General features: G+C 35.8%; 2 protein-coding genes across 6 annotated transcripts in view; one reads left to right on the top strand and one right to left on the bottom strand.

Annotated features, from left to right (window-relative positions):
• LOC121868542 (clumping factor B-like) overlaps window positions 1-4,877 on the bottom strand; it is an 8,320-nt gene extending 3,443 nt beyond the window's left edge. For 4 of the 5 annotated variants that reach the window (XM_042369251.1, XM_042369253.1, XM_042369256.1 and 1 more), the window contains exons 1-4: window positions 4,710-4,877; window positions 2,884-3,101; window positions 1,956-2,033; window positions 509-679 (exon numbers count right to left, since the gene is read on the bottom strand). In XM_042369251.1, the coding sequence (XP_042225185.1) occupies window positions 509-679; window positions 1,956-2,033; window positions 2,884-3,101; window positions 4,710-4,779 (537 nt within the window). In that variant the 5' untranslated portion in view covers window positions 4,780-4,877. The remainder of the gene's footprint in view (window positions 1-508; window positions 680-1,955; window positions 2,034-2,883; window positions 3,102-4,709) is intronic. The other variant, XM_042369255.1, reaches the window with a different exon arrangement.
• An 843-nt stretch (window positions 4,878-5,720) lies between these two features.
• On the top strand, window positions 5,721-10,066 carry LOC121868541 (mediator of RNA polymerase II transcription subunit 10-like). The gene is made up of 4 exons (XM_042369250.1): window positions 5,721-6,027; window positions 7,434-7,517; window positions 8,640-8,715; window positions 8,967-10,066. The coding sequence occupies exons 1-4, from the start codon at window positions 5,906-5,908 to the stop codon at window positions 9,081-9,083; spliced, it is 399 nt and encodes a 132-aa protein (XP_042225184.1). The 5' UTR covers window positions 5,721-5,905; the 3' UTR covers window positions 9,084-10,066.
• Window positions 10,067-12,500: the final 2,434 nt, after the last annotated feature.

Genomic DNA, 12,500 nt, shown 5'->3' with positions numbered 1-12,500 from the left:
GAATGGACGACACCAATTGGGTCAAGAGGTGCATGAGTCTAAATGTGGAGGAGAGGACAGCCAAGAGTAGGCCAAGAATGACATGAGAAGAGGATGTAAGAAATGACATTAGAGTTGAGAACCTAACAAGAGAAACTACAAGACTTATATACCTAGCATGGAGAGCTGCCATCAAGTAATCGCGGCTAATCTACGCAGGCATGGAAAATTACTGCAAAACACTGACGGCGAAGATTATTCACCTACATGGGTCGATTATGTGAGCTAGATGGACTAAAACCAAGTGATTTTGTCTGAGCAAAACAATAATAAAAGGAAGAAACGGGAGTAGAACAGAGAAGGAGAAGACAGCCTGCAGGTGGCCCGAGGTTTGAAGGTTGGCAGTGAATGAGCTGTCATATAAGTACTGTAGTGGTCTTAAGTCTTGTTGCCCTGAGTATCTATCACATACACTTCCTTCATCTCACATATACACACAAGTACAGTACATATCGAGGACTATCCACACCTTTTCTAAATATGAAGATACTGTGGGTGTTTTCAAAGCGACCATAAGGTTACGCAGTTGCTCTCTTAGTAGTCTGTCCATGTGGCGATCAACGTCTTCCTGGCTACTCGCATCTATAGCCGCGTGGATATCTCGTACGTTCTTTGTGTAATAATCCTTGAAGTTATCATCCTGTGGAGAAGTTGTCAATGAGGAAGTTATCATTTAATTGGCCCTTAAAAGTTATCCTGAAGAGGTTACTAAATTGATGGAATGTAAACTATTATGTGTGTGTGCATGTTTGTCTCTCTATCAATCTATCTACCTGTCTCTCTCTCTTTATCTTTCTACCTATATATATCTTTCTCTATCTCTCTCTTTCTGTCTATTTATCTCTCCTCCCCTCTCTATCTATCTATCTGTCTGTCTCTCAATTTTTCTCTCCCTCCCTATCTATTTATTTCTCTCTCTATCTTTCTAAAATTGTGTTGAGAAAATATGACTCAAGGGGTGAAGTATTTTGACAACCCTACCAAGACAACAGGAGTCGCAATGTTCATTCTGACATTCAGCGACTCTTCCCCTCCCCCTCCTAAGTAAAGATAGCTTTTCGAGTGACAATACAGTATTCTTAAAGACGTGATCTACCAAACCCAGCAAAACAACATATGCCTCCCACAAGTGTACAAAATAAGTGTCAATGGGCTTATAGTACTACACAAGGTCCCCTCTGCTATATGCCGTTGACTAATTCAGAAAACGGAAATATTGAACTCGACACAACGATTCAACCAAGACCTCCATCACGGTCACTCTGGATCTCATCGTGAACTGATACCAAATTGAAGAAGAGCCTTGGCAGTCACACTGTCTTGTTTAAACCCTCACTAATATTTCCTTTTTCATTCTTGTTTGTTTGATCTTCAACAATTTGAGGGAGCAAGATATTTTTCAGGTCGTGCTAATAATAATAATAATATTGATGATACTACTGTACATATTTAGTAAAATCACCATACAAATTTACAATTGGTTTGGCATGTATAGTATACAGTTCATGTATACAGTATAGACTATACAGGTATACAGTTCAGCATGTATACAATATAGACTATGCAGACACAGTACAGTTCAGGATGTATATAAACACAGTAATACAGTTCAGCATGTATATAGCCAACACAAGTATACAGTTCAGGATGTATATAGCCAACACAAGTAAACAGTTCAGGATGTATATAAACACAGGAATACAGTGCACATGGACAGTGGAGGTACAGTACAGTATATAGCAGTAGTTTGCCATGTTCCCAGACAGTGCAGATATAAAGTCTGGCAATTTGACCAAGGATAGAGGACTACGCCGCCAGATTCGAGAAGTTTACGGACATAACCTGGAATCCCACAGTAAAAAAATAGATAAATAAATAAAGAATAGAAAAATATATCAAAATGTTATCTTACTTACCTGATAGGTGAGGTTTTCTTTTACCGCCTCCCAGTCCACCAACACGATCTTCATTCTCTCTTCGCCATCATCCACAACCTAGAAAAAGTACAGTACGATGTTAAGATGTAAAGCACTGGTACAGTATTATCTTTCTTTACACACACACACACACACACACACACACACACACACACACAAAAACGACCAGGTCATAAGTCGAAAATGTAAAATACATAGAAAATCTGAAATGGGTTTCTCTTTTTCTTCTCAGCACCACGAGAACTCTCACTTTTACTTTTGCCAGCCATTTTAAAGGGAATTACAAACGAAAATTTTGTCAGCACACAGCGTGATCACTAACGTCAGGACTCGAAAATACATACAGCAACTCCCCGACTTGCGACCTACTCGACTTGCGTCCACCCGCACTTACGACCTGCCTCAGCCGTACCAAAATTTGGTCAAATTACGTATTTTTGAGTCCCAAAGTCAGTACACAGACAAAATTTTCATCTGTAATTCACTTTAAAATGGCTGGCAAGCTTAAAAGTGAGTGTTTTGTGGTGCTGAGAAGAAAAAAAGACCCCCGTTTTCGATTTTCTATGTGTTATTGAAGCATTTCCGACTTACGACCATTTCGACTTATGACCTGGATGTCGGTCCCTAACCCCATCGTAAGTCGGGGAGCAGCTGTAATTTAAAAAATATTTTATATGACTGCAGCAGTCGTATGCCCGGGTGGTCGTAAGTCGAGTAGTACCTGTACATACAGTAATATCTATGCACACATACACTGTACAGACATTCCCTGAGTTATAAAGAGTGAGAGAGAGAGAGTATACTTTCTTTATTATGGAAAAAATAAATAAAAGTGACAAAAAAATTCTGGGTTAGGTTAGGTTACCTTTTGGTTAGGTTGGGTTATGGCTAATTACTTACAACTCACCTTTAAATTGTTCAGTAGAAAAATTGCAATGAGCACGCACTGAATTTCTTCAAACTCACACATAGTCTCAGATTTTAATGATGTCATCATATCTTCAAGTAACACGAGATAATCTGGGTACACTAGCTCGTGACTCTCAAAAGTGTGGAATAACTTCTGTTTACAGAATCTCGGGAAGTTAATCCTGATCTCATTCTCAGTAAATTCTGATGTAATTTCTGAAAGACAATAAATAATCTAGTTTACTATTCAGGAAGGATTTGGTTAGATTCACTTGGGTTGGGTTAGGACAGGACAGGACAGGACAGGACAGGACAGGACAGGACAGGTTAGGTTAGGTTAGGTTAGGTTAGGTTAGGTTAGGTTGGGTTGGGTTTGGATAGATTCAGTTGGTTTAGGTTGACCAGTTGCATATTAAATTATATTTTCTGTGTCGATTCAGTGAACCACTACACATTTACTTGATGATTTGTACCATACTGAGAAAAATACAATTAGGGCTGGTGCAGCTGGCATACACAAGTACTATACTGTACCAGTACACTTCTGTATCAGTACCAATATGGAGAGCATAAACAAGGCAATATGAATACAGTAATTTAATGAAAACATCAAATGAGTCCTCAGCCAAATAAAAATATAGTACTATACTGTACAGTACAGTATACACTACTGTACATGTACTAAGATTGGGACCTAAAAGTAATGGCTACAGCAGTAATGTGCATCTGTCTCACCACTTGACCTGGGACAGATGTGTGACCCTCACTACCAAACATTACAGGTTTCCTAGTAATGCTGGACAATAAAGTTCACAGAGAACAGACTAACATCATAACCCTCAGTATCTGTCTTGATGTTGCATTTTCAGTGTGTTTTGCAGGGCACACTGTCATAGTCTAGGCAAATGTGTTAAAAAGTGGTTATTTTAAAATTAAACCAGACCTAACCTTAGTTAATAGGAAAAACAAGCGGCCGAAGCGTTGTTAGAACACTGCACCAACCCAACCAAAGAAACCTACCTAACCTCCTAGCCGTGGGGCTCCACCTTCTGGATCCCCGGCATATTAATCAGAAAAAAATTATTATGATATGGAGTAATTTTACGTTTTTTTTTTTTTTGTGGAAGTGAGAGAAGCCGCCCAGTCCAAGTGGCTCATAAACATACACTGAGTGAAGGACAAAATCACAGTCCATTGGGGTGCCTTACTGATATATTGCCACTCTCAATTGACTCAACCATGTCAATACTGTATATCTATTTTTCTGGTTAAATATCTAAGGTTAGGGTAGGTTAGTTTTTTTTAGTTTTATGAGTTTTTTGTATTGTTTGACCTTCCATATCTCAACTACTGCTCATTTCCGAAGGCAATAAAGGTCATATTTGTATTTAACATGATGATTTACACCATAAAAACCCATTTTCAAGTCAGTTAGGTGGTGGCAACTACTTAATATTTACCCACACCTATCTGTCTAAATATTTACCAAATGAAGCAATTTCCATAAAAATGATTATTATATCAGAACTCAGTGATGAAAATATAGTAAGAATAAAAACATTAAAACAAATAACTTGTCGGCTGTAAAGTTTCTAAACCACTTGGTAGAGTAATAGGGTCAGGCACAGTAGGAAGAGCTGTAACGTAATAATTATACCTTCCCTCAAACTGACATTACTACCAATGTACTCATCATGACTAACTACACTAAAAAAAGTTATTTCACACTGTTTACGAAGGATTTCCATCGACACTGGCTTGTGAGTTTGGGTTCGTTTGAGGAAGGTAACCTTATTTTAAAACTAACGGTATTCCGTTACTTACTGAAGAATAAATCATCATAGCCATGTTTCATGGCGTGCTCCAATATCCAGTCTAACATTTCAATCTCCATGTCTGTGTTATTTCAAAATTGTGAGGTAAAAAGACTTCTTATGAACTCGAAACTTCTTAAATGCAATGTGACACTTGAAATCTTGTTGCTATTAACTGTCACCGTCTTGCCAACACCGAGCTAGAACCTTAAAGCTTCTCAATAAAACTTGCAATAATAAAAATACTACTACTACTACTACTACTACAACTACTACTACTACTACTACTACTACTAATAATAATAATAATAATAATAATAATAATAATAATAATGCATAGTGCAATTAACTGATATATTGCAATGAATTGTTAGTCATCTATTAATCTAAGCGTACTGAAGATATAATAATCGTATAATTATTTGATAATGAAATAGTCTAGAAAATAATGAACAGAAATAGCTTAATGTAATGAATTTATCACAACCAAATCAAAATCAGGGAGTCGGCAACTATCAGACAGGGAGGTACTACCGTCTGGGAAGATATTGGAGGCATGATTTCTTGTCTAATGGTAGACCCTGGTACCAAGATCCAGGCTGTTGATCTAACTTTCTGCCTCATTTACACACAATTGCAGGGTTTCAATTGTTTCGCTTACTTTTTAACATACAGTATACGTACAGTATATCGTTCCTCACTTCATTAGTTAAATTTTTGGTGCTACCATAGCGTCTGGTCTACAAAAATGTTTTGTGTAACCTAACCTAACCTTACCAAACCTATGCTAACTTAACCTAAATATCTTGTAGGCCGCACGCTATAGTAGCATAAAAAAATTGCATTTTTGAATTTAATTTTGGATCTTTTTTTTTTATCCCCCCGGGCCCCGATGTGGGTCAGGTCAAGGCCACCTCTTCTAGGCCACCTCTTCTAAATTTAACCTGACCAAGGCCACCTCTTCTAGGTGGCCTTGGTCAGGTTAGGTTAGGAAGGAAAATAATCCTCATCACACCCCGACCTGGCAATACTGCTGGAAAATCTGTCCCACAACAAAGCTACGGACGAGTGTAGTATTGAGAGCTCTTATAATAAAAAACATGATAATTACCATACTTCCTGGATATTAAACTCAGCAAAAACTACCAATAAGAAGAGTGTTAACCAGGGTAAATAAATATACAAGAGAAGAAAAAAAAACCCATCATGTCCTCGTCTCTCGAACAACTGGAAAACCAACTCGAGACTTTTATTGAAAATGTCCGTCAGATTGGTATTTTAGTTAGTGATTTTCAACCTCAGGGACAACAAGTACTTAACCAGAAGTTGTAAGTAAAAAGAAAGGAGTTTGTTTTATTATTTAATCAGAATTTGTGTGTATTATTTATAAAACCTAAGTTTTCCTGACTAATAGAGCTAATAATTTAGTATTAATTTGGAAGGGAAACGCTATAGAATAAATTATTTTCATTTTTTTCTCTTCCGCCCTATATGAGACTCGATATATAAATAGTTTTTGGCAGCTTCTAAATACTAACTATTTGGACTACTGTTTTGGGGTTATTAGTTGTGGAATTGGAAATATTTTAAGATTATAAGTTTATTAAGAGAATAGTCAAATAAAGTTTTAAGTGGTTCATTTTGTAATATTGGAAGACTTTATTACATTTGAGGAAATTTTTATGTAGAAGATAAATATTTTCTTGTCTATGGTTTTCGTAATATTTTTTCAGATTTTTTGTACTCTTTTCTTTACTTATGGGCATTTTGTTTCAACCACAGGAACACTTGAAAAAAAATTATCGAATACTTTAATTTTATACGATTTATTGTGATGAGGTGAAATAGCCTAACCTAACCTAATTTAAACTACCTAACCCTACCCAACCTAACCTAAACCACCCTACCTAACCCAGTCTACCTAATTCAGCATACATAACTATCTAACCTAACTCTCCTACGTTAACTAGATTACATTACATTGCTTAATTTTATCCCCATATAGCATACAATATAGTTAACTTAGCCTAGCCTAATCTAACCTAACCCAGCTGAAGTGTGTAGCGCCTCACCAATGTAATTACTGCAGCCACTTTCTGTACATCTCTCACTCAGTTGGATAGACAGACAGGACACAATCCATAATGGTGAACGTGTGTGGGGAATGTTAGTAACTTTAGGATGGTGGCCCTCGGGTTCAGTACAGTATGTAATTTATTTTTATTGAGTAGGTATTATTTTTAGTGTCGGTCATACGGGGAATCGGTTCGGTTAGGTTAGTTTGGATTTGACCAAAACAAATATTTTACCATTGCATAAAATCCAAACCTAGTAAAGGGAAAAAAAGAACAAAAAAGAGAGAAATTATAAGTAGGAGACATTGGCAAGGAGACAGAAGCCATTGATGATTATTGTTTAATATTAAGCAGGAATGAGACCAAATTATATACAGTATTTACATCTGTCCTATTAGCTATTACTTAAATACAATACACAGTAATTTTAGTAATTTATTTCGTTTTTATGATTCGGTGAATTTAAATTGCATTAAAACAAACTTCTTATTGAAAAAAAATTAAGGTTAAATCATTAAATCTGCCGTAATTAATCATTAAGTCTGCAGTAATTTTACATATTTACCGATCCTATTTTTATATCTACTTGATCAATTATCTTTGGTTGTATGTATACTGTACCTGTAGTTACCTTCACTTATTATATATATTTTTTGCAGACAGAACATGATAACAAACATGCAAGATATAGACAAACTGCGCTCCGCTGTCCAGGACGTACACGTGCCTCTGGAGGTGTTTGAGTAAGTCACGTGTGTCAGCTTAAGAGTGTACTAATGACTGTTGATAATAATAATAATAATAGTAGTAATAATAATAATAAACACAGTGAAACCTCCATATATCGGACTCATCTCTCCACATAATCCGTTAGGTGGAGGTCTCACATCTAACGGACCCTCGGTATAACAGACCTTCCTCTCCGTATAGTCCGTTAAATATAGTTCTGACATGTATATAGACAGAGCAGTATATAGTTTACCGTATGTATGATATAGACAACGCAGGTACAGTCGTGGTCAAAAGTCTTGAACACTTGACAGTATTTGGCATGTAAGTACATGGAGATTTTAGGGTATTAAGGAGAGTTTTATCCCATATTGTGGTTCAGGTTAATATATGATGACAAATAGTTATATGCTATAACGAATCTAATTGGTTCTAGAACCTCGTTCATTATAGCATTCGTTCGTTATAGGGGTAATCCGTTCTAGGCCCCCAAATACAACCACTTAACAATGAAAAATATAATATAAAATTGTAAAAATTGTAAAAAGGTGCATAAATGTGCATTTAAACTCCTGAAATAAAGAATATCATTAATACTTGTAATAAAAAATAATAAATTAGTACAAAAAATAATAAAAAATACTGTTCGTTGTAGGAGTTTCGTTCGTTATAGCATTTTCAATTTCATAGGGAAAACCGTTCGTTATAGGAATATTCGTTATGTAAACCGTTCGTTATAGCATACCCCACTGTATTGGTATATCCCAATTATATATGAATAACTCAGAAGTAGATGCCAGATATTGCTAAGTGTTCAAGACTTTTCACCCCGACTGTACATACATTTAGCATAGTCAGTGCAGCAGCTATACAATTTTTGATGTACCTAGACAGTGCAAGTATACAACAATAGTAAAGAGTAAGGTAATATGACTGAGGATAGCCGATAAAGACTTCAGATGCATGACAGGTTTATTTTCTAAGTTGCTCTGTTCCAAAGATATAAAATATGTTTTGGATCTAAATTGTGTTTCATTAGGTAAGACAATAATTACTTGAAGGTTAGAATAGGTCCGAACCACCCTGGCCCAAACGTCCTACATTCATTTAATATCATGGTGTGTTTTTGTTTATAGATACATCGACGGAGGAAGGAACCCTCAGCTTTACACTAAGGACTGCATGGAGAAAGCCCTTACCAAAAATGAACAGGTAAGACGGCAGTGTCCCACAGGTGTTGTAAAATGAATATCAAGTTTACATTTTTTATTGACATTTCAAATTATTATTAATGTTTCTGTAATTTATATTTGACATTCTAAAGTACAACAATGATTAGCATAAAATTGTCATTACTTAATATTCTCCCAGTGGATGTTAAAGTGATTCATCGTCAGTATTTGACTTTGAAGACAATAATTGGCATATGATTTGACTTTACTGATGGTCTTTCTTCGTCACAGGTTAATGGAAGGATCGACTCATACAAGAGGTTTAAGGCGATGCTCCTGGTTGAACTGTCTCACGTGTTCCCCAATGAGATGACACGTTATCGTGCAGTCAGAGAAGAACTGAGCTGAAGCAGAAACACAGAAATCCGTTGAGGCCCCCCTCCCCTCCTCCTGGGATTATACCGAGACTAACTTAACCTAACCTACACTAACCCAACCTAAACTAAATATGACCTAACCTAAACCAAACCTGACCTAACCTAACTAGTGATGTACTGGATACCAATATTTTGGCCTATACCGATACTGTACTTAGAAATGGCCGATGCTGATACTACCAAAATGCACATTTCTAATAACATTGATTAATACCGAATACCGTTACACTATTTTATATGATACACAAACTATAACAATATAACATTTAATTTGATGCAATATAAGTACAGTACAGTACAGTACAGTATATAACAAATATACCTGTACTGTATTCAGTAATTTAATTTATTTAAATATTTGTAAAGCACATTTAACACTACCAGTTTCAAAAGCATAAAACAAAACCCTTAGATGCTGGGACTATATTCCAACAATCCCGTGATATTATTGTTTTATTTTAGGAGTGGGTTTGACCTAAAGAAGGTTCCTCTTAACCCATAGTCTGGAAACTCACTTAACTCAGTCCATTGTGTGTGACAGGTTTTTACCAGGAATATATACAGTATAATTATAACAAAGTATCGGTAAACCGGCTGAAATTCCTTCGATACCAGTACTCCAAAAATAGGCTGACACCACCGATATTGATACATCCGTACATCTCGAAACCTATCCTATCCTATCCAAACCTAACCTGTCCTAACTGGGAATAGTCTCTACCAAACTAATGGTATTCGGAATAGGTTCACCATTATTAATCAACCCATTGTTCAGTTAAGAGTGTGTGTGTCTAGGTGGCTAAAGAGCTTATAGTAGTAGTAAATACCAAAGGAGTGATGTCAGTGGAACAGGGTTGGACCTGCCTTTGTTGGGGTTGATGTTCTTTTGTTTTTTGAAGTTATATGTTTAAAAGTGAAAAAAATGTGTATTTTATTTCTTGCAATATAGTTTAAACAAACTTAAAATATGTGTATAAAATTGTAGTTTTTGTATTGACGAATAAATTACTCTTGGGTCATATATGTTTGTGTTTTTTAATTCTTTTATATGATCTTGTTTTGAAATGTTTTCAAGAGGATGTGTATGAATCCACCATTGTATGTATATTGTAAAAAAAAAAAAAAGGGGTTTTGTTTAATATTTTGGTGAGAATTTTATGATAGGAATCAATGTGAAGGATAAGGATTCAGTTTGTATTCTGTTAAGTGTTAGTCGAAAATATGAACAAGTGTGTCTAATGTACAAATTGTCTTGGGAATTTCCTATTATTTTCTATGACTTCTCTGTAATCTCTTCCTTTACTTTGAAGTTTATATACCCTATACCCCTTGACTCACCCCAGACAAAAATGGAAGGGGAGTAACGCTAATACAGTACTGTCGAGATATACACCAAAACATGTATGGCAAATTTATAAATCAAATGCATTAAAAAAAGTAAATTTACTGTACAGTATTAGAATAACTATAATTATACAAATATTTACTCATGACAAAAATTGGTTGAAAATAGCTTAAGACAATTATGTAACATTCCCAGTAATATATCTAAGTACGTAATATAGTCTGTACTAAAGTGGGGTGTAAATTGTACCCTTTGCTTTCTGATGTATAAATTATGGTAACTAATGGTTGTTAATGGACCTCTAATGGTTGTTCAGGGGAATAAATATGCCAAATATAAACATTATAATTTTTTTGGTTCTTACATACAGTATGTATTGGTTCCCCTCTCTGCTGAATAAAATCGTCTGGCGTTGGTGAGATAAAATGTCAAAAGTGGCATCCCAATATTGGAGGGGTGTTAAGAGTTATGATGTGTAACGCACTCCGAAAACTATATGATTTTCTGTGAGACTATAACACAATGTACTAAGGATTTTGACAGCCCTGCCAAGACAACAGGTGTTCATTTTGAAATTCTTCAGATCTCTCCCTAAAGATAGTTTTTAGAACAAGTGTTACATACGTCGATAAATGCAGAATAACATGACTACATTTCTCACCTAACCCCAGTGGCGTTAGTAAAGTTTAATGCAAACAGGTACATATCAAACCCACATGATAAACTACATTACTCCCTGAGGCAACTATATTATGCATAGATAAAAGCACTAGAATCGACTGTTTGTGTGCTAAGAGACCTTATAGGAGCTAAGAGTGTGATGTAAAAATCCTGAGACAAATACTGTACCTGAATAGAAAAATTTGGCCATGTGATGAGGTATGGAAATAAGAGAAAATTTTTGTATTAAAGAAAATATTAACAGTTCAAAATAAATTCCACAGTGATTGACAATGAGAGGTGAATTGACGAGTGTGACTGGAAGTTTCTGGGGGCAGTATAAATGATTCTGTTAGAGTAAAATCAAATGGTGAAAACAAGACGAAATTATAAAAGAGCAAAGATACATCACTGCCAACTATGGTAGTGACTTAGGTACAAACAGACTTGATATAAAACCTTTAGATACAAAAATTAAGGTTAAACTTGAGAGAAAACTGTACAAGCGAGCTTAAGATAATGTCAAAGCTAGATTGGAATTACGAAGTGAATATCAAAACAAAAGAGGCTTTGAGAGAGAGAACATGGTGAATTTATCTCAAAAGTTACACCAGACAAGACCTAACAGCTCCTAGACCACAAGGGTAGATAAAATGACTCGAGTTATGATGAAGTAAATAGCACAAATATTAACAAAGTGTCCATCGGTCTCAAAATATCACACTGTCTAGGCCATTATGGAGATATGAATGAGTAAGGTTAGTACATAGCTATTACTCTGTATAAGAATTTGAGGAAAGCCTGTTGATATAGTGATAGTGAAATTAAAACACAAAGGTTCCTCACCCAATCAAACAAGAAGCAGGATAGAGACCATTTACGTAATTACAATTGTTGAAAATTTTGAAGTTTTTAATACTGAGATGGAATTTTCAGCTAAATGATTGTAATACGTTATAAATGATCGTTTTATCCAAGGGGTAACATGGATTAGTGAAAGGTATTGTATTGTCCAACTTTATTATATTATGGATAGAACTGGACCTAACCTAACCTAGTGACCTACCCCCCCCCCCTCTCTTTCGTTTATTGTCTCATAAATAAGGGTTATATTAACGACACTCCAGGGTTATGTAAGAGCCAGATCCCTCATCAACAACAAAGCTGGAGTTTGGGTACACCACACTTTAGCGAGTACTACGGGCCATCGATCACATTAGTTGTACAAACGAGAACACACACACACACACACACACACACACATTGCTGCAGGTGGCGAAAAGTCAGGAAAGAAAGAGATAGAGAGAGGGTGGAGGGGGAGAAAGAGAGAGGGAGGAGAGAGAGACGAAGTAGGGGAGAGAGAGGGACGGGGAAAAGAGAAAG

This window comes from Homarus americanus, unplaced genomic scaffold, assembly GCF_018991925.1.
Source record: "Homarus americanus isolate GMGI-L3 unplaced genomic scaffold, GMGI_Hamer_2.0 scaffold59495, whole genome shotgun sequence".
Taxonomy (NCBI): domain Eukaryota; kingdom Metazoa; phylum Arthropoda; class Malacostraca; order Decapoda; family Nephropidae; genus Homarus; species Homarus americanus.
This window is presented reverse-complemented; position numbering and strand designations above follow the sequence as displayed.